The sequence below is a fragment of the Bubalus bubalis genome, chromosome 9 (assembly GCF_019923935.1).
Source record: "Bubalus bubalis isolate 160015118507 breed Murrah chromosome 9, NDDB_SH_1, whole genome shotgun sequence".
Taxonomy (NCBI): domain Eukaryota; kingdom Metazoa; phylum Chordata; class Mammalia; order Artiodactyla; family Bovidae; genus Bubalus; species Bubalus bubalis.
The window spans coordinates 53834153-53854554 of record NC_059165.1 but is presented as its reverse complement, the minus strand read 5'-3'; the positions used below and the strand labels follow the sequence as shown (position 1 = coordinate 53854554).

Below are 20402 nucleotides of genomic sequence, written 5' to 3'. Positions count from 1 at the left end.
GTCTGTATATTTTAACACAATTTTTTTAAATGTCTACAAAAAACAAAAAATCCCCAGTCCTAACATATTGCTGGTGCACAGTGAAACATGTTATCAGTGTTTCCCTCGTGCAAGTACACACATTCCCTTCACCCTCACAGGGCCCATCCAAACGATGCTTTCTCCATAAAATCACGCCTGATCACCAGAGTTGGAAATAAATAAGCTCACCTTTCTCTCTGCTATAAATGGTATTTGTACCTCTCTTACTGTACTCAGCAGTTTCTCCTTAGAGATTATGGACTTCAATAGTTAAGTCCCCTACTCCTTCAGGAAATGCAGTCTCCTAGTGAACAGTACTTTGTGGACTCCCCAAAACCCTTAGTACTACACAGGAGTTTTTACATACACACTTATCTCTACACACACACCAAACACAATAGTCTCTCAAAAATTTTGAGAGAACAAAAAATGCATGGCAGAATGAATTCCACAGGGCTATTTTAAGTCTTCTATGTAAACGGAATATTGTTATCCTGAATACAAGGTCAAAAATTAGGTCACTGTATGGGATCTGTAAATCTTTTCAGGAAATTTTTACACTGATGGTATGTGGCCCCAATCAACTCTTGATTGCCATCAAGAAGAGAAGGGAGGGATCATGCAAAACAGGGAATCTCAACATTAATTTGTCTTCATAATTTGGAAGAAAAATAATTTAGAAACACACTAACTCCCTTCACACTCTTCTCAGTATAAGATCAGCTGAGTGATTTAAAAAAGGAACTACAAATTATTATATCAAATCTAATCATAAAAGATATAGACTTAATCTTGCTAATAAATTAAGATTATTTACATATTTTACTCAGAGGCATATTGTCTAAAAGAAAGAATATGAGCTTTGCAGACAAAGAGACCTGTGTTTGAACTGTTCGAATTCCAGCTCCAAGATTTACTAGCTGTATGAACTTTGTAAATTATTTAGCCATTCAAACCTCTATTTCATCATCTGCAAAAGGGGAATAATACCCTCAATGTTAGAGAGTTGTAAAAGGATTAAATGACTAACACATGGCAGACACACACAAAATTTTATTTTCTTTTCTTCCTTCCCTAGGAACAGATTCAGTTAAGCAGGTAATTTGGAATATTAAGGGAATATGTTGCTTAATTTTGAATATCTCTGAGAGATGGAAATTGCTTGTTACAATTTTAAAGCTACGTGGAATCCTGGTACTTCCCTGCTGGTCCAGTGGCTAAGACTATGCTCCCAATGCAGGGGGCCCAGGTCCAATCCCTGGTCAGGGAATTAAGATCCCACATGGTATAACTAAGACCTGGAGCAGCCAAATCAATCAATCAATATTTTTCAAAATAAAGCTAGATGGAATCCTGGAAAAACACGTAATCCAGTGCTCTCATTTTATGAAAAGAGAAATCAATTTAGAGCTTAAGTAACATGGCCACGTCACCAAGCTACCTAGTCACAAGGTCGCAAAAGAGAAGATAGGTGTCCTGATTCTGTGTCCAATATTCTTTCCACATTACATGACTGTCCCTAAGCAAGCCAGTTACTCTTCTTTCTTCCCACTGCTCACAAATCCATGAGCTAGTGCCAAACATGCACTTCAGGAAAGCCATTTACCTTTGATTCCTCGGTCCATTTTCATTAAACGCCTGAGTATAGAATCACGGTTATCTCCTTGCCTGATTTCAATTTTGGTTGAGAAGTGGCCACTGAATGGTTGAGGATTTAGAAGGGAAACTAATACACCAGGCTAAGAAAATAAAGAGAAAATGACTATTATTAGAAGTCAAATCTGAATACTGCTGAGAGAAGAGTGTGTCTGCTAGACTTTTAATGTCCAAGGAAATACAGACTTAATTCTGATATTTTAAAATCAAGATCAATGGATACTCAAGTATGAAAGAAAAGATGTACAAAAGCTCATGCTTATAACCAAATGCCTACATAAGAGTGACTATGAGTACACATATCTATACTGATGATGGATAGTAACAACGATTCTATCTTCTCTTCCACAACTACCACTGTTTACTGAATTCCTACTGGGTACCAGATGATGGTACTTTATAGACATCATTCCTATATCCTGAAAAACAGTTCCTTAAGACCTCTTTTCACAGATGAAAAGCTGAAAACCAGGAAGATTAATAAAGCAGCCCAAGGTCACATAGCTAGAAAGAGACAGAGCCTAACATTTACTGAGCATAAACTCAGTTCTATACCATATGCTTTCCACATTGTATAAGCTATATAGTTAAAGACAATGCTCATTATTTTAAGTGAAAGAAGTTAACTGAGAGTTATGAAACGTAAATACATTGTAGCTTAAGGGAATGCTTGAAAGTAGCTTGAAATAAACACATTTGTATAGGGAACACTATTTCATGTACCTATCTCCATGGCTCAAATGACTGTACTTTTAAAGCCACCATATCTTAATGTAATGAGACTATTTATAATCTGATGATAAACTCAAGAGGTCTGCGTGATCATCATTGCCTCATTCTTTCAAAAGAGACCTTTTCTGTTTGCTGGGTTTTTGATGAAATGTGGTAAGAGTAGCAGGATCTATGTAAGTCTTCTGCTTATTAAGAAAAGTAGGGCATTTCATGGACTCTCACAAAGGCACTCCACCAGACTTTACCAAATGCTGCCATTCTGAATGGACTCTTTAAGAGTTAATAAATACAATCTCCTCAAACCCCAAAACCTATTTATCTTCACCAATAATGGCCCCCAAATAAGAAATTTAAAAAGCATTACGAGCAAAATATGAAATGATTCATCAATCTGGTTTATGCCAGAAGCCAAAAGTCTTAAATAACATTATCAAACCAAAACTTATCCAAAATATGAAAGCTCCCTCTCTCTGTTTAAAAGTCTCACATTTCAATGTCCACTATCTTTTTTAAGTCACGTTTTGAAAATCATATTCTTGATTTTAAAATCACAAGCAACATCTGATGCTAACTGTTAACAGTAGAGTAAAGAAAAGTGAGGACTGGACTAACTAGGGAATTAGAGGACCTGAAATCCAGTCCCACTACTGACCAACTATGTGGCCTAAGTCAAACTAATTATTTAACTTCTCTGGACCTCACTTTGCTTCCATCTTCAAAATGATGGGTTTAGATGTAAAGCTCTCTAAGGTCTCTTCCAGCCTTAAAATGCAATGATTCAGTGAGATTCTTTCAACTTACTTCTGTTCTAAAAACATTAAGTGGTTTCCCAGGACAGCAATCTTCCCTGACTTTATCTTCTGCTTCAGAGGCAAATTTGACTTCTATATGTTCTAGCTAAATAGAGAGGGAAAAAATGCAAGTCATTAGTATCACTTAATATGATTGAAATTAATCATCACCTCATTTCACCAAATAGCAAAACTAGATTCTCCACTTGACATGAAATGATCTGTGCCATTTTATTATTTTCCATATAAAGATTAAATGAAATCTATAATCAATTATTTAACACTCATCTTGGATGTCTCATAGTATGTTATTTATATAATCATGTTTACCATCTTCTATATGGAAATCTGACATTTACCTGCTGCCTACAAGAAAACAATAAAGAGGATAAAAAGCTTTCACTCAAATAAATGGAAAAGCTCAAAGTGAAAGTAGCTCAGTTGTGTCTGACTCTTTGCGACCCCATGGACTATAGAGCCCATGGAATTCTCCAGGCCAGAATACTGGAGTGGGTAGCCGTTCCCTTCTCCAGGGGATCTTCCCAACCTAGGGATCGAACCCAGGTCTCCCGCATTGCAGGCACATTCTTTACCAGCTGAGCCAACAGGGAAGCCCAAGAATATGAGAGTGAGTGGCCGATCCCTTCTCCACCGGATCTTCCCAACCCAGGAATCAAACTGGGGTCTCCCGCATTGCAGGCAGATTCTTTACCAGCTGAGCTACCAGGGATGCCTGGAAAAGCTCAAGATATGTAGCAAATTGCATATATATGAATATAAGATAACCCTAAATAAAAATTGTTCCCACTGTCCCAATGAAAATATCCAAGCAGTGTTTTGACTTCCATGAATACATATGAACATTTAGAAATACATAAAATAGATGTCTACTAATAATTATGCATTTATAATTATTGTTCCTGTTGTTTAGTGATTAAATCATGTCTGACTCTTTGCAACTTCATGGACTGTAGCCTGCCAGGCTCCTATGTCCATGGGATTTCTCAGGCAAGAATACTGGAGTAGGTTGCCATTTCCTTTTCCAGGGGATCTTCCTGACCCAGGGATCGAAATTGTGACTCCTGTTTAGCAGACAGATTCTTTGGGAAACCCACATACTTATAATTACATGACATAAAATATTTACTTAGAAATGATTGTTTCTTTCATTCCCATATTTCATAAAACAATTTTATTAAAATCCAAACCTGTTCTGTTTTCGTGCTTAGTCGCTCAGTTGTGTCGGACTCTTTTGAGACCCCATGGACTTAGCCTGCCAGGCTCCTTTGTTCATGGGGATTCTCCAGGCAAGGATACTGGAGTAGGTTGCCATGCCCTCCTCCAGGGGATCTTCCCAACCCAGAGAACGAACCCAGGTCTCCCGCATTGCAGGTGGATTCTTTATCATCTGAGCCACCAGGTTTTCATTATTATTAGAACCACTTTTTGAGTCCTCTAATACAATTTTCTATAGAAAATTATCTTTCCTTCTTCCTAAGTTGAATGAGAGACAGCATTTTTAGAATCTATATATTAAACTGTCACTGGTGCAGGAAGATGGGATGGGGAGAAACTCAAATATGTGAAAGCTACTGGTAATGTTCTGTTTCCTGAGTTGGGCAGTAGATTCATGGATGTTCATGTATTACTAACTAGGAAAAAAAAGGGCCAAACATGGACCACTGACAGTATATCATGAATCAAGGATTTTAATTAATCCAAATCTGTCAATCTGAGGTCTTAAAGGGAAGTGGGAAAAAGAAGCAATTCAGAGCATCCCATAATATAAGAGATTTTGAAAGTATATGACTATAAGGTCTCTTCCTCATTTTGAAGAGAAAACTTGGGCATATACAGTTAGTATTTTAGATACAGAGTAACTGATAAGTGAAATAAGGTAACAGATGATTTCTTCTTCCCGTAACTTCTGTACTACCCATTCTCTTTCCCCCTCCAGTATATTTGGCAAGGGTACTAAACACAGAAGATGAAGTTTTTAAAAAGGCTTATTATAAAACAAAAGAACTGGATTGTTTACTATAGTCTGTTAGTTATTATAACCCCGGCCCCTCTTACCTCAAGAGAGTTGGTCAGGTAGACTATGTTCTCCATGAGCACTGCCTGTTCATCAAATTCTAATTGCAAATCCAGAACATGAGGTCCCATCTTCTCCAGATTTTCCTAACAGCCAAAATGGTTTTGAAAAACAAAATCACATTAAGAATATGTTGAAAAGAACATATTTCCGCCAAAGCAATCAGTCTCTCAAGTGATAAAATCTTCAAATTTGAACAGTTAAAGGAAAGGCCTTGGACTCATGGTTTCCCTTATCTATGTTTGCTCGCTAATGAAATTAACTAGCTGAGAGTAATTATCATTTAAAGTATGATAAGATTAAGACAGCACAGAAAAGACTAGAGGACAGGTTTTCAGATTTATAAAAGAAATATGATTTCATCATTGTTTATTTAGCCTGACTTAACGAGCAGATCCAAAGAACTTGCTTTGACAAGGAATCAAACAAGTGTGTTAAAATATTCCTTAGTTAACTAAAAAAAAAAAAATTAATTAAATTTAAAGTTTCTAAGGTACATTAATAAGACTATTTCAAGAAATAGTAAATTAATAATAACCAGACACAGAGTAGCATGGATGCATATACAAACATATGTAAATAGAAAGCCAATGGGAATTTGCTTTATGACTCAGGAAACTCAAACTGGGGCTCTGTGATAACCTAGAGGGGTGGGAATGGGTGGGAGGCGGGAGAGAGACTTAAGAGGGAGGTATATATGTGCACCTATGGTTGATTCATGTTGATATATGACAGAAATCAAACCAATATTATAAACCAATCATTGATCAATTAAAAATAAATATTAAAAAAAAATTAGAGCACCAAAATGAAATAAATAAATAAATAACCAAGCAAAAAACCCTATAAATTTTAAAATATCTTAAAAACTTGATTTAAATGGGTACTCAGATAATCCTAAAACATAAAAAACCATTTCTTTAAAAAAAAAAATTCCTTATTCTTAATTTTCTTTAACATTAAATAAAATATTTGCTGCTCAAGATGAAACCTTCAAGACCTAAGCTCAAATGCACAAATATAGCTAACCTGCCTAGAACATGTTTCATTTATTTATATGAAAGTGACCTGACATGATTCTTGACGCTCACTACCTTCATTTATCATCCAAGTTGTTTCTTTTCCCATAAAGTACTAGAAAACCATTCTTATTCCCAGATTTATTAAATACTTTTCAAAGTTACAAACCACTAATTTGCCTGGCAAATCACCAATATCACTGAAAAAATATTTTACTACTTGAAAATTCTAACACTGGTTTTTTCAAAAAGCCAACCCTTGAATCTATTATTTAAAATCGGTTTTACTGGATTCTGTAAAGCATGTCACCAAAATTTATTGCCTGTGCAATGAACAATGGGATATTTTGTTGATTCCCATATTGACAATGGATCTGACATTGGACCAATGCCACTAGTTGAGAACTAATGAATTATGAGTATACCCACAAACATAACTTGATTAGTATAGGTCAAGCCAAGATTCTCAATTATTTCTGAAACTTCAAATACCATAAGGCTCAGACAGTTGACTATGTGTCCTTAGGAAAGCCTTTTAATTCTCCTAGAAGCAATTTACTCTAATACAGGACAAGCTATGAGTTTTGCTTTCTTATCAGGAAGGCATCTATAGCCTCCAAGATTCAAGAATTAATCTAAAGTATAATAATCATTACATGCTTAATAGGGCAGATGACCACTGATTAACTTTTTTTTTTTAATTTACTGAGCTTACTTTTTGACAGGTAGTATTAAAATGTGTTATATGTATTAACTCATTTACTCCTCACAGCACTCCTAAAAGGTAGATTCTATTAATTTCCTATTTTATAGATGAAAAACCTTGTGGCCCAGAGAATTCAAGTGATTTATCTAAGGCCTCCAAACTAAGAAGTAACAGAAAACAGGATTGGGGCCAAGATCTGTCTGCCCCCAGAGTCTGGGATCTTAAGCAACATTCAGTTTTGTTTCAGTTTCTCTGTCAAGAAATCTAACAGATCAGCTATATGAAGAAAACTAAGAGTTTAACCCAAAGGTTCTCAATGTGTGTGTGCTTAGTCGCTCAGTCGTGTCCGACTCTTGCAATCTCGTATTATAGCCTGCCAAGTTCCTGTCTATGGGATTCTTTAGGCAAGAATACTGGAGTGGGTTGCCATTTCCTTCTCCAGGGAATCTTCCTGACCCAGGAACCAAACCCAGGTCTCTTGCACGGCAGGCAGATTCTTTACCAAATGAGCTACAAGGGAAGCCCTCAATGGGGAAGCTGGAATTAGGGAGCGGACAACCAGGAGATAAATGTCTCCAATGTCTGGAAACATTTAAGTGTCATAACTTGAGTTGGGGGGGAGAAATTCTACTGGCATCCAGTGGGTAGAAGTCAAGACACTGTTAAATATCCTACAGTGCACAGGAGAACAGCCTTCCAAGAACTGTCCAACCTAAAATACAAATAGAGCCATTACTGAGAAACCCCGGTCTAACCGCTATAAACAACATTTATCCTGTTAATAAGTTAAACCTATACAAATGTAGAATCCTGTTTCCAGTAATAGGATCTAGTAAAAAGACCCTAATGGAAGCCAAAGAATATGCTTCCTCCTCAAACTGAAAAGAAGGGCAGGTAGAACATGAAGAGAATCATTTAGTGCAGTAATTCTAAACCAATTTTTCTTCCACAATACATATTTTAACACACTCAGCAATTTCACAGGTAAAACCCAAATATGATCATTCATTTCTACAACCACTGCTTGAAAAGTGTTATTTTAGCAGATTTCCTAAGAGAGATCTTGCCCAAAGTTTTCCTCTTCCTTCTACTATCCTAGCTAACCAGTACCCATGTGATCACAGCTGCACAAGATCCACAGCTTACCTTAATCATGGCGACAAATGGCATCACTTTCTTCATATATTTCTTCAATTCTGGCAAACTGCCTAGTTCACCAGCAATGACTTTGTTATCAGGCAACTTTCCACCGTTGCTCTAAAAAAAAGAGTGGGAGAGGAATATGAGGAAAAATATTTTTAAAATAATGTAAGATAGTAGATATGCCTATAAGAAACTGGCCAGAAATGAAACAGTGGCCACCAGCCTGATAGAGAAGAACAGAAGAGGGGGCACACTCCAGCATCATGGGGAAGTGAAAGGTAAATGGAGTCTCCTGTTTCCTCTAAATTCAAAGGACACATGTGTTTTAGGACAGAGGAGAAAAGCAAGTGCATCATGCAGAGTACTTAATTTTTCCTTATGTTAATGACACTTTTAGGATCATATCATTAGTCTTACCTGGTGATAAAATGGTCTATAAAGATCTCATTTGTCTTTAAACTTCTAAAAGCAATTCATTAGTCAGAGCAAAATGAATATTATACAACTATCATACAAGATGTATATAATTTCTGTTTTTGAGCACTCTTTCTTATAAACTGTTACCACAAATGTGAAAAAAGAATATAATTTATTTAAAATAATAAAAATAATAATATAATTAAAATAATAATAATTTCTACCTAAAAGTATTATAAGCACTAATATGCACACAGTCCCAAATGTGCTGCCTAAATTTAAATTCACTCCTACAAACATCAACAGAGGAGTAATAAAGCAAGTGGCCTTTTCAGAGTTTTGGATGACCTATTTTCTCCTTATTATAAAAGCATTGCACTGAAGCCAAGGGTTGGGAATAAATCTAAAAGAAAAGTAACATATAGTAAGATTTCCAATAATCTATTGACATTCAATTCTAACCTTTACTAAAGTACACAGGAAAAAATATTTTCTCCACTGGCAAAAATGTTGCTTTGAAATACATAAGGAAGAGAAAAGGAGAGGGTGAGATACATTCCTTTTCTCTATGTCACTGAAAAAGTGTCAAACTAAACATAAGAACATTCTTCTGGATTATAAACTGACATTCTTTTAGTTCTTTAGGATAAAAACAAATGATAATTTTAAAGGAAGCTGGTCATTCCAAATAATGTCAAAAGATGATGTTGATTTCAAAGTATATAATTTAGTCAATGAATATAAGTAAAAGTATAACTTCTAAAAGAACAGTGGTGATGGGTCTTTTTTAATACCTGGGATATTCCATACCATATTGAATTCTGCTGCTTCCTTGAAAATGCTGATAACGAACATATAAACCACTGAGGCACAATTTCATTTTTCTGACTACCAAAGTAGCTTTTACTCTTTTATTTACCATAAGTCAAAAATCTATAAGCAGACTCTAAAAGCTACTTTCTCTGTCTATTACACACAAAGGAAGAAATACTTCCCCATAAAATCAGGTTCACACAGATTATGAAATCACTTGGCTCTTCTCTTTCCACCAAGTCTTACAAATCTAAAAATTCTCATAAGTATTTCTTGAGTAACTATGAAAAGTAGTGAGACAAAATTGCAATAAAGGTCTAGAAAAATTAAAGCTATGGACTTCTCCTTTATATTATCACTTTATGCTTTGGCCATAATCCCTATTTTGTCTCTTTCTCAAGTGCACCTTAATGGCTTCTGTCCACCAATAACTATTCTTTATAACCTAGGCAAAAATTCCACAACATATACTTTGTTTCCATATTTTGAACATGAAAGGAAAAAGGTAGGTAAATCTTTTTTTCAGGAAAACCTAGAATTAAGTTTAAATATTAAGTTTCCTTCAAATATAACTATCATATTTAATAGCGATTTATCTGACAGTCTAAAAAAAGAAAAAGAAACACCAAACTCTCCATTTCTACTGGTAGTTATCAAACTGGACACTTTCTTTTAAATTACTCAAGCATCAAGCTTCAAATTTTTCAAACATCATAATGTTAAGATTTCATGAATCCCAGTGTTCAAGGCACAATGAAACCAAAAGGCAAACTTAGTTCTTTTGTTTCATAATTTTAACCAACATATGAAAAAGTTCCATATCTCTTAATACATACTACTAGATCCAGTATTTTTGTATGAAAGTTTCAGAAATGAAACAGCTTTTCGCTCAGCATCCATTTAAGAGCCACAAAGGACACTCCACATCTAAAAGTAATTAAACGAAGATGCCGTTCTTCCTTCCCCAGACATTGCCAACATCCTAAAAACAAAAACAGCATAAGCAGTACACAACACTGCTCGGAGGGGAATGTCTACTGAGAGAATTACCTCAAAGTGATTACGTAGAACTGACAGGGTGATGTGTTGCCAAGACGGATAGTTCTTTGCCACATAGATGGTGCAATGTGAAGGCTTCTCAGGGGGCTGCTTGTCAGTCTTCTACAGGGCAGAAGAAAGGAAAAAAACAACTACTTATTTTTATATACACCAAAAATGAAATAAACTTCTAGTGTATACTACTACTCCCTTTAACATAAAAAAAATCATATTATAGAGCTGCATTTATAATGAAAATAGCCCTATACATTTTAATTAAAGTTATCTTTATCTTCATTACTATTAGATGTTATTTGACCAATAACTTTTAAGTAATGACTCTTTAAAAAAAATGACTTCACCTTCCCTTTAGCAGGCATCATATAGTTCTTGAGTCGCAATCTAAGGTCATGTGCTACTTCCATGAGGTACTGTGAGGAACGTATCAAGCTTTCATCCACAGGACCTGCCAGAGGCCATGAAGCAGTCATAATTGAGTCGGGCTTGAAAAAAAAAAAAAAAAAAAGGTTCACTGAGATTAGACAACACAACTATTTTATGATTCTTGGTTACAGTTTCATACCAAGGCTACCATCTGTAAATGTGTGCTCAAAGTTCAAACCTGACTACACAGAACACACTTTCAGCCCCTGATCTAATGTTCCCTAGAATTCAAGCTGTGAAGTCTGACTCTACATTCTTAATTAGCATCCATTTGTACAAGCATATTAATACCCACACACATATGCTCACTTTCAAAGAAAATTATGTAATGCTAATTTGCCTAAATTTAATCATTATTATATAAATTACACACACTCTCAGTTTTTACCCTATTAATACATCTAGTACTGAAAGTATGGCTATTTGGAATATATTTCATGAACACATTTTTGCATTGTTCACACACTGAAAAATACAAAACAGCTTGGCTAATAAGGCTGGAAAGGAGTTATTAAACCAACCAATCTGTTTATCTGCAAGCCTGGGAGAAATAATTAAATTTACCTTCACAGTAAGAATGCTAATATAATATCCCTGAATATGCGGCCCTATATATGCCAGAAATTTTATATAAAACAAGAATATTTATGCAAATATACACTTCTACCTATGTTTATAAGCAGTTCATAACAGTTATATATATCTTTCAATATTTTCACCTTTTAAAACAAACAGCTAGAAAAACAATATTAGTTATACATATACTAAAATATATATTTGAATGTATTCAAATGTATTGTAACATTTCCTAATAGGAAGGTGATAAACAACACACACAAAGTCACGTTTTTAAAATATACGTAGTGTGTATATAAAGACTCATACATGATGTTTCTATCTAAAAAGGAGACAGCTTCAATTTAAGCTGCTGTAACAATTATGAGATGATGAACCCAACACTATATTTAACAGTATTCATTTTCAGTCTTTTTCTTGTAAGTAACATTATTACCACATTTATTTAATGAGACCAAAATCAAAACCACACAGAACGTCTTAAATGCATAATGCTACCTTTCCCAGGAGTGTCCAGATGTGCTCACACAAATGTGGACAGAATGGAGCCAAGAGAAGTGTCTGAACTTCAATAAACCGGAACACGAGGTCTCGGTGCATCCCTTCTATGGCCAGTTCACGGTACTTATCTTTCGCGGCCTACAAAATTTGGAATTATTTATCATTTCTCTCCCCCTACTTCTTTGAAATAAAATTAGAGGAAAAAAATTCAGTATCTCTATTTTAATGCATTTTTAAGTACTTAGTCTTTAAAAATTTCATAATTTCTGAAAAGGTTTTGCTTTATTTTTAAGATTCTGAAAATAAATGTGTATCAATCCTTAGGTCTGTAACAATAAATTGTTTAAATTTGTACAACTTTGATGACCTTTGCTATTAACCATTTCTTTTTAAGCACTTCTTAGCTATTTAGGATTCTTTAGGGGGATTGTTCGTTCACATCCTTTGGTTATTTTTCTTTGGATATCTGTATTTTTTTTTTTTTTTTTGATGTGTCAAAAATCCTAAAATACAGACTGTAAATAATTTTCCAAATGACTGTATTTTTAAGATGATTTCAGTTGTGATTTTCTTATCTGTGTTGCCAAATTCATCAGTCTTTTTTTGATTGTTCTTCTGTTTTTATGATTAGGAAATCTCTTAATTACAAGATCAAATAAATGTTTGATTAACCCTGTTTTTCAGTAAAAAAAAAAAAAAAATTATCAATCCTAACAAAAGAATACTGCACTTTTATATTACTAATTCTCAAAAAAAAAAAAAAAAAACCCAAAAAAGACATTTTGTAATGGACATAAAAATTGAACAATTTAAACTGGGTACTAAAGGTGAATGCTCTAAGTAACATATATTAAGTACTAAAAAGCCTGTAAATATGATACAGTGATATGCTCAGCACTTATCCTTATTTATCCACATTTCTGAAAACCAAATTACATAAATCCCAATGTGATATTCTACAAAACTGAGAAAAGCTACGTTTTTACTTTAAGTACTTGGACTGTCAAACTTGAAGATATACTGACACCTTGTGGAAAAATCTCAGAAAACATTTGCTTTCAAACTAACAGCAATTAGTTTACAATTAGGCCCCTTTTTTTAATCAATTTTAAAATGCTTTTCTGGAAAACATGACTAATTTTCAGATTTAACCTCAATTAACTCACAGCTCAACTAGAAACAGAATTATTTATATTAAGGAATTATTTATGTAAAGGAACATAATAGAAAAAGTACCCAAGAAAACTACTTAAAATCATAATTTATTGAAGACTTTACAAGTTTTCACTCTCCACTTAAAAGATGAGTCATTATGCTATAGCAGGAGGAAAAAAAAGAAATGTATAATATTCGCACTGACTATTTTATAGCTATGAAAAGAATTAACAGCTTACCTGAAATTCAAAAAAACCTGTTTTCAAAGCTTCTTTAAACATCATCTTTTCATAGTTTTGATCTGTCTTTATAATTCCTGCATTCATTTCACTACGGAGTATGGAAAAAAGGTAACTGAGTTTAAAGGCAAGTATATATAGGTATAAAAAAAAACTTCTAAATACATTAGCAATAGGTGAACCGTGAACTTCCAGATGTTCAAGCTGGTTTTAGAAAAGGCAGAGGAACCAGAAATCAAATTGCCAACATCCGCTGGATCATCGAAAAAGGAAGAGTTCCAGAAAAACATCTATTTCTGCTTTATTGACTATGCCAAAGCCTTTAACTGTGTGGATTACAATAAACTGTGGAAAACTCTGAAAGAGATGGGAATACCAGACCACCTGACCTGCCTCTTGAGAAACCTATATGCAGGTCAGGAATTAACAGTTGGAACTGGACATGGAACAATGGACTGGTTCCAAACAGGAAAAGGAGTACGTCAAGGCTATATATTGTCACTCTACTTATTTAACTTATGTACAGATTACATCATGAAAAACGCTGGGCTGGAAGAACCACAGGCTGGAATCAAGATTGCCGGGAGAAATATCAATCACCTCAGATATGCAGATGACACCACCCTTATCGCAGAAAGTGAAGAGGAACTAAAAAGCCTCTTGATGAAAGTGAAAGAGGAGAGTGAGAGAGTTGGCTTAAAGCTCAACATTCAGAAAACTAAGATCATGGCATCTGGTCCCATCACTTCATGGGAAATAGATGGGGAAACAGTGGAAACAGTGTCAGACTTTATTTTTGGGGGTTCCAAAATCACTACAGATGGTGATTGCAGCCATGAAATTAAAAGATGCTTACTCCTTAGAGGCAAAGTTATGACCAACCTAGATAGCATATTAAAAAGCAGAGACATTGCTTTGCCAACAAAGGTTCATTTAGTCAAGGCTATGGTTTTTCCAGTAGTCATGTATGGATGTGAGAGTTGGACTGTGAAGAAAGCTGAGTGCCAAAGAATTGATGCTTTTGAACTGTGGTGTTGGAGAAGACTCTTGAGAGTCCCTTGGACTGCAAGGAGATCCAACCAGTGCATCCTAAAGGAGATCAGTCCTGAGTGTTCATTGGAAGTTCTGATGTTGAAGCTGAAATTCCAGTACTTTGGTCACCTCATGCGAAGAGCTGACTCACTGGAAAAGACCCTGATGCTGGGAGGGATCAGGGGCAGGAGAAGGGGACAACAGAGGATGAGATGGTTGGACGGAATCCCCGACTCAATGGACATGAGTCTGAGGATGCTCCGGGAGTTGGTGATGGACAGTAAAGCCTGGCATGCTGCAGTCCATGGGGTCGCAAAGATTCAGAGACAACTGAGCAACTGAACTGAGGACTTCCCTGGTGGTCTAGTGGCTAAGACTCTACACTCCCAATGCAGGGGGCTCGGGTTCGGTCCCTAGTCAGGGAACAAGATCCCACATGCTGCAACTAAGAGTTCACATGCTGCAACTGTTAATAAAGCATCCTGCATGCTGCAATTAAAGATACCACATGCTGCAACTAAGACCCAACACTGCCAAATAAAGAAAGAAAGAAAGCTAATAATATTTTTATCATGTAAAATTGCTATAAGGCTAAAATCAGACAATGGATCCAAAGTACTTAGCATAGTTCCCAGCACAAGTAAGCTTTCAATGAAGAGTGGCTATTATTAACATCTAAATTTAAGAGTTAAAAAAAAAAGAAAATTTAAGAATACACCAGGACTAAGCAACTCTTTAAAGTAAAAGTGGTTAGGGACTATAGATTACCTGGCAAAAACTTTATCATTGAAGGTATTGGCAGGACCACTTCTTAGGCTATCCCAGTTGGCAACCATTTCTTTCACCCATTCCACCCAGGTGTACAGGCGGAGAATACCTGCATCTGCCATGGCTTCTACAAAATTAGCATCTTCAACAGTGTCACCAGCATCAGCTAGAGCCAAGCGCATTCCTTGAAGAAGAAGAAAAAAAATTAATTGATGATTTAAAAATGTAGTTACTGAATATGAACTATGTGTGCAGGTGGGTACACTCCCAAGCCCACATATAGATTAAGAAACAGCAAGTGCTTTAACCCACTGCATGGATCAACAGCAAAAATAAAGATCACCAAAAGCAGAATCCATAATGATGTTGTTAAAATATTTGAATTTTCTATATTGATTTGCATACACTCAGCATCAATATGCGTTTCTTCTCAGGCATGTTGCGCTAATGAGATAAAGTGATCTTTAATGAGGCAGAGGAAAAAATGATAAACTTGGGAAAGATATCCCTATCAACATCTCAGCCTCATTTAAAGGCAGCAAAATATTACAATTATTTTAATGCATAAGAAAATAGAGTGCTACCTTTCGTGCACAAATACATATTTTCTTACTTCTAAAAGCAGATTCTTCTAGGTTTCTTACTAACAAAATACAATTTTTAAAACAAAATCTTCCATCCTAAAATATTTAAAAAAAAAAACAAAAAAAAACAACCCACCCATCTGTAAGAGTCTAATCAATTAAATTACAGGACATCCTTGCAATGGAAGACTATACTGCTATAAAAGAGTGAGGAAACTTTAATGTATCCACATGAAGTGACCTCAAATATGAATTCATAAGTGAAAAAGGCAAATTTCAGAGCAGTATGGATGGTATGCTACCATCTCCACCTTAAAGGAAGAGATGAGAATATGTGATATCAAATTACGTATGCATTAAATATCCTTTATAATACACAAGAAGCTGAACACATTTTTAACTTTTTATATTGTAATAATTTTACACTTACAGCAAGGATGCAAAAGACAAGGATAAATGTTTCACCATTTACCAGACTTTCTTAATGTTAACAACTTACATAACCACAGTTTCAAAAAGGCAGGAAGTTAACATCAGTATGACACTACTAACTAAACTACAGACTTAATTCAAAATGTCACCAGCCTTTTCTCTAATATCCTTTTTCTGCTCTAGGATTCAATCCAGAATCCCACCTTGCATTTGATTGTTTATCTCCTTAGTCTCTTCAAATCGTGACAGTTTCTCAGTCTGTCCTGGACCTTGACTACTGATGGGTAGTCAGGAATTTAACAAAATTTCTCCCAACTTGGGTTTGTCTGATGTTTTTGCATGATTAGATGGAGGTTATGAACCTCTGGCAAGAATATCACAAGAGTGATGCTGTATGTCTTCTTAGTGCATCATTATCAGGGAGGTATATGATATTGATATGACTTACTATTGCTATTGCAAACCCTCCTCATGTGGTCAGATAGTGTCTGCCAAGTCTCTCCACTGTAAAGTTACTATTTTTCCCTTTGTGATAAAGAAGTATCTTGGAATAGATACTCTGAGAATATGCAAATAACCTGGTTTTTTTTTTTTTTTTTCTAAACTTTCATCCATTGATTTTGGCAACCACTGATGGATCTTGTTGTAACCTCAGATATGCAGATGATACCACCCTTATGGCAGAAAGCGAAGAAGAACTAAAGAGCCTCTTGATGAAAGTGAAAGAGGAGAGTGAAAAAGTTGGCTTAAAACTCAACATTCAGAAAACTAAGATCATGGCATCAGGTCCCATCACTTCATGGCAAATAGATGGGAAAACAATGGAAACAGTGACAGACTATTTCTGTGGGCTCCAAAATCACTGCAGATGGTGACTGCAGCCATGAAATTAAAGGATGCTCCTTGGAAGAAAAGTTATGACCAACCTAGACAGCATACTGGAGAAGGCATTGGCAACCCACTCCAGTACTCTTGCCTGGAAAATCCCACGGACGGAGGAGCCTGGTAGGCTGCAATCCATGGGGTCGTGAAGAGTCGGACACAACTGAACAACTTCACTTTCACTTTTCATTTTCATGCATTGGAGAAGGAAATGGCAACCCACTCCAGTGTTCTTGCCTGGAGAATCCCAGGGAAAGAGGAGCGTGGTGGGCTGCTGTCTATGGGGTTGCAGAGTCGGACACAACTGAAGTGACTTAGCAGCAGCAGCAGCAGCAGACAGCATATTAAAAAGCAGAGACATTACTTTGCCAACAAAGATCTGTCTAGTCAAAGCTATGGTTTTTCTAGTAGTCATGTATGGATGTGAGAGTTGGACTGTAAAGAAAGCTGAGAGACGAAGAACTGATGCTTTTGAACTGTGGTGTTGGAGAAGACTCTTGAGAGTCCCTTGGACAGGAAGGAGATCAAACCAGTCCATCCTAAAGGAAATCAGTCCTGAATATTCACTGGAAGGACTGACACTGAAGCTGAAACTCTACTTTGACCACCTGATGCGAAGAACTGACTCATTTGAAAAGACCCTGATACTGGGAAAGATTGATGACAGGAGGAGAAGGCGATGACAGGGGATGAGATGGTTGGATGGCTTCACCAACTAGATGGACATGAATCTGAATAGGCTCCGGGAGTTGGTGATGGACAAGGAAGCCTGGCGTGCTGCAGTCCATGAGGTCGCAAAGAGTCAGACGCGACTGAACTGAACTGAACTGATGGATCTTGTCTGTGACAATATTACTATGATGTTTCTCTAATGATGATTTTATATTTCACTCAATTCTTCCACATTTATTACTTGGAATTCTTCTGAAAAGAAGAACAGTCCCCACTCCCCCACTTACTTATTCAATTATTACTATATATCCCTATGAGTTCATGAATATTTAATTTATGCAAGGGGTTATAATTCAATACTACATTATTTACTTTGTCTCTCAAAAAGTTCTTGCTTGGGCAATTGGGAGCCCCTTCAAGCTGGCTCCTGTGCCCTTTCAAACTGTCCCCATCCTTTCTGAAACATTTTCTCATTTTCTGGCATCATGAAATATTCCATGCCCATTTTGTATTTTCCCTACTCCAGACCTCAAATCAATCCCTGCTCCTAGGAACGCTAGTTCCTTTTACTAGAGAATGGTATTTAGAAACCAAGATCTGAATGACAGGTGTTTCACCGTTAACTAGTGTTTCAGTATCCACTCAGGCTCTCTCAGCAAACCTAGGAAATAAATGCATGACTAACCCACACATAAATCTATATTTATTTTTATTTATTTTTAAAATATTTATGTTATTTGGCTGCACTGGGTCTTAGTTTCAGCATGCGGGAACTTCAATTTCCACTGCGGCATGTAAGATTCAATTCCCTGACCAGGGATTGAACTGGAGTCCCCTCCATTGGGAGCAGAAAGTCTTAGCCACTGGACTACCAGGGAAGTCCCTATGTTTATTTTTATGTCTGTCTGTATAAAAAATAAAACCCATGAGTTTATGCTGATACTGCCAATTCCAATCCAACACCAGGGAGTTCATTTGAGCATTTCCTCTTAACTTATTTATAGCTTCTGATACTGAGCTCTCACCCACAATATTTGTTCAATTCCAGTAAACATATAAAAGTTTCAGAACTGTTAATATACACTTCTTAAAAAAAAAAAACTACAATATTGTGTACAGTTCTTTTCGTCTTGCTATGCTGTCATAATACTGTTTTTCTAAGTAATTTAGGTTAGTTTTTCCCCATCCCTTTCAGTACAGTCTCAAACTGTGGTAGCCTTGATCAACAAAAAGAAGTGCCGTGATGACCAAAGGCTAGGTTGCATAAGGAAGGACTGGCTCCTTCAGGTTAGATAGTGCATTCTTTCTCTTGACAAAGTAATGATTAAATGAAATAGTAATGAAGTCAGGGGAAACGTATTTTTCCAAAAAATGAAGGCTTCTAGGTTCAACTCATCTGTATCAAATATGGAGGAAATACTTTGAAAAAGCTTCCTATGTGCTTAACGTCTCTACAAACTAACTATTTAATTTTAGAAATAGCATGAAATAGGGTTTCCAGGTGGCACTACTGGTAAAGAGCCCACCTGCCAATGCAGGAGACATAAAAGATGTGAGCTCAATCCCTGAGTTGGGAAGATTCCCTCGCGGAGGGCATGGCAATCCACTCCAGTATTCTTGCCTAGAGAACTCCACTGACAGAGGAGCCTGGTGGTTACAATCCATAGGGTCGCCAAGAGTTGGACATGACTGAAGCAACTTACCCCAGCATGAAATTAGGAACAAATCAGATAGCACTAACAGTGAGTTTCCTTTGAAAGAAGACTCTAATAATCTTAGCTTAAATTTGTTTCTAAACAGATCATATTAACAATTCTTATATTTTAAAAATTATGTTGCTTGTGCACAAAGAAAACATGAATATTTTAAAGTATTGGTAAAAGCTAAAGAGAAAAGCAATGAAACTGAAACAAGAATGCTAATTGCCTTCTGCAGTCTGAGGAGAACTGGGGACACTAAGCAACAGCAATAAAAAAAACATATACTCACCATCAGCTGAATATTTATCAACAGCTTGGGACAAAGTGAGGAAGTTGCCTGTGGATTTTGACATCTGAAAAAGAAAGTCAATGATAAGGCTTTAGTAAGAGTATATATCAATAAAGTAAACCAGATCAGCCACATCAAATTAAATGAGCAGGCTACAACTAGATTAAGATAAAAAGGATTAGAAACATGCAAAGGAAAAAACACTTTACACTTACTTTACAGAGGAGAAAACTGAAATCCAGTCAACACAATGACTTGCCTGAGTAACTAATCTGCTGCTGCTGCTGCTAAGTCGCTTCAGTCGTGTCCGACTCTGTGCGACCCCATGACGGCAGCCCATCAAGCTCCCCCATCCCTGGGATTCTCCAGGCAAGAACACTGGAGTGGGTTGCCATTTCCTCCTCCAACGCATGAAAGTGAAAAGTGCAAGTGAAGTTGCTCTGTCGTGTCTGACTCTTAGTGACCCCATGGACTGCAGCCTACCAGGCTCCTCCGTCCATGGGATTTTCCAGGCAAGAGTACTGGAGTGGGGTGCCATTGCCTTCTCCGATTAACTAATCTAGTCAGTGACAAAGCTAGGACAGCATCTCCTGTGTGACACTCAGTCCATGGCTCTTTCCATTAACTGATACTGTTGCTTGGGAATTAGTTTAGACGTGGAATGATTACACTATAACTATGGAACACTTCAGCTGGT

The 20402-nt window shown here is 36.2% G+C and overlaps 1 protein-coding gene across 2 annotated transcripts in view; it reads right to left on the bottom strand.

Moving 5' to 3' along the window:
• LARS1 (leucyl-tRNA synthetase 1) overlaps nucleotides 1-20402 on the bottom strand; it is a 68512-nt gene that overhangs the window by 3367 nt on the left and 44743 nt on the right. Inside the window, exons 22-31 of one of the 2 annotated variants that reach the window (XM_006069378.4) lie at nucleotides 19706-19769; nucleotides 15147-15330; nucleotides 13347-13437; nucleotides 11950-12090; nucleotides 10794-10934; nucleotides 10444-10554; nucleotides 8167-8277; nucleotides 5277-5381; nucleotides 3211-3306; nucleotides 1628-1760 (exon numbers count right to left, since the gene is read on the bottom strand). In XM_006069378.4, coding sequence (XP_006069440.1) covers nucleotides 1628-1760; nucleotides 3211-3306; nucleotides 5277-5381; nucleotides 8167-8277; nucleotides 10444-10554; nucleotides 10794-10934; nucleotides 11950-12090; nucleotides 13347-13437; nucleotides 15147-15330; nucleotides 19706-19769 — 1177 coding nt within the window. The remainder of the gene's footprint in view (nucleotides 1-1627; nucleotides 1761-3210; nucleotides 3307-5276; nucleotides 5382-8166; nucleotides 8278-10443; nucleotides 10555-10793; nucleotides 10935-11949; nucleotides 12091-13346; nucleotides 13438-15146; nucleotides 15331-19705; nucleotides 19770-20402) is intronic. The other variant, XM_025292501.3, reaches the window with a different exon arrangement.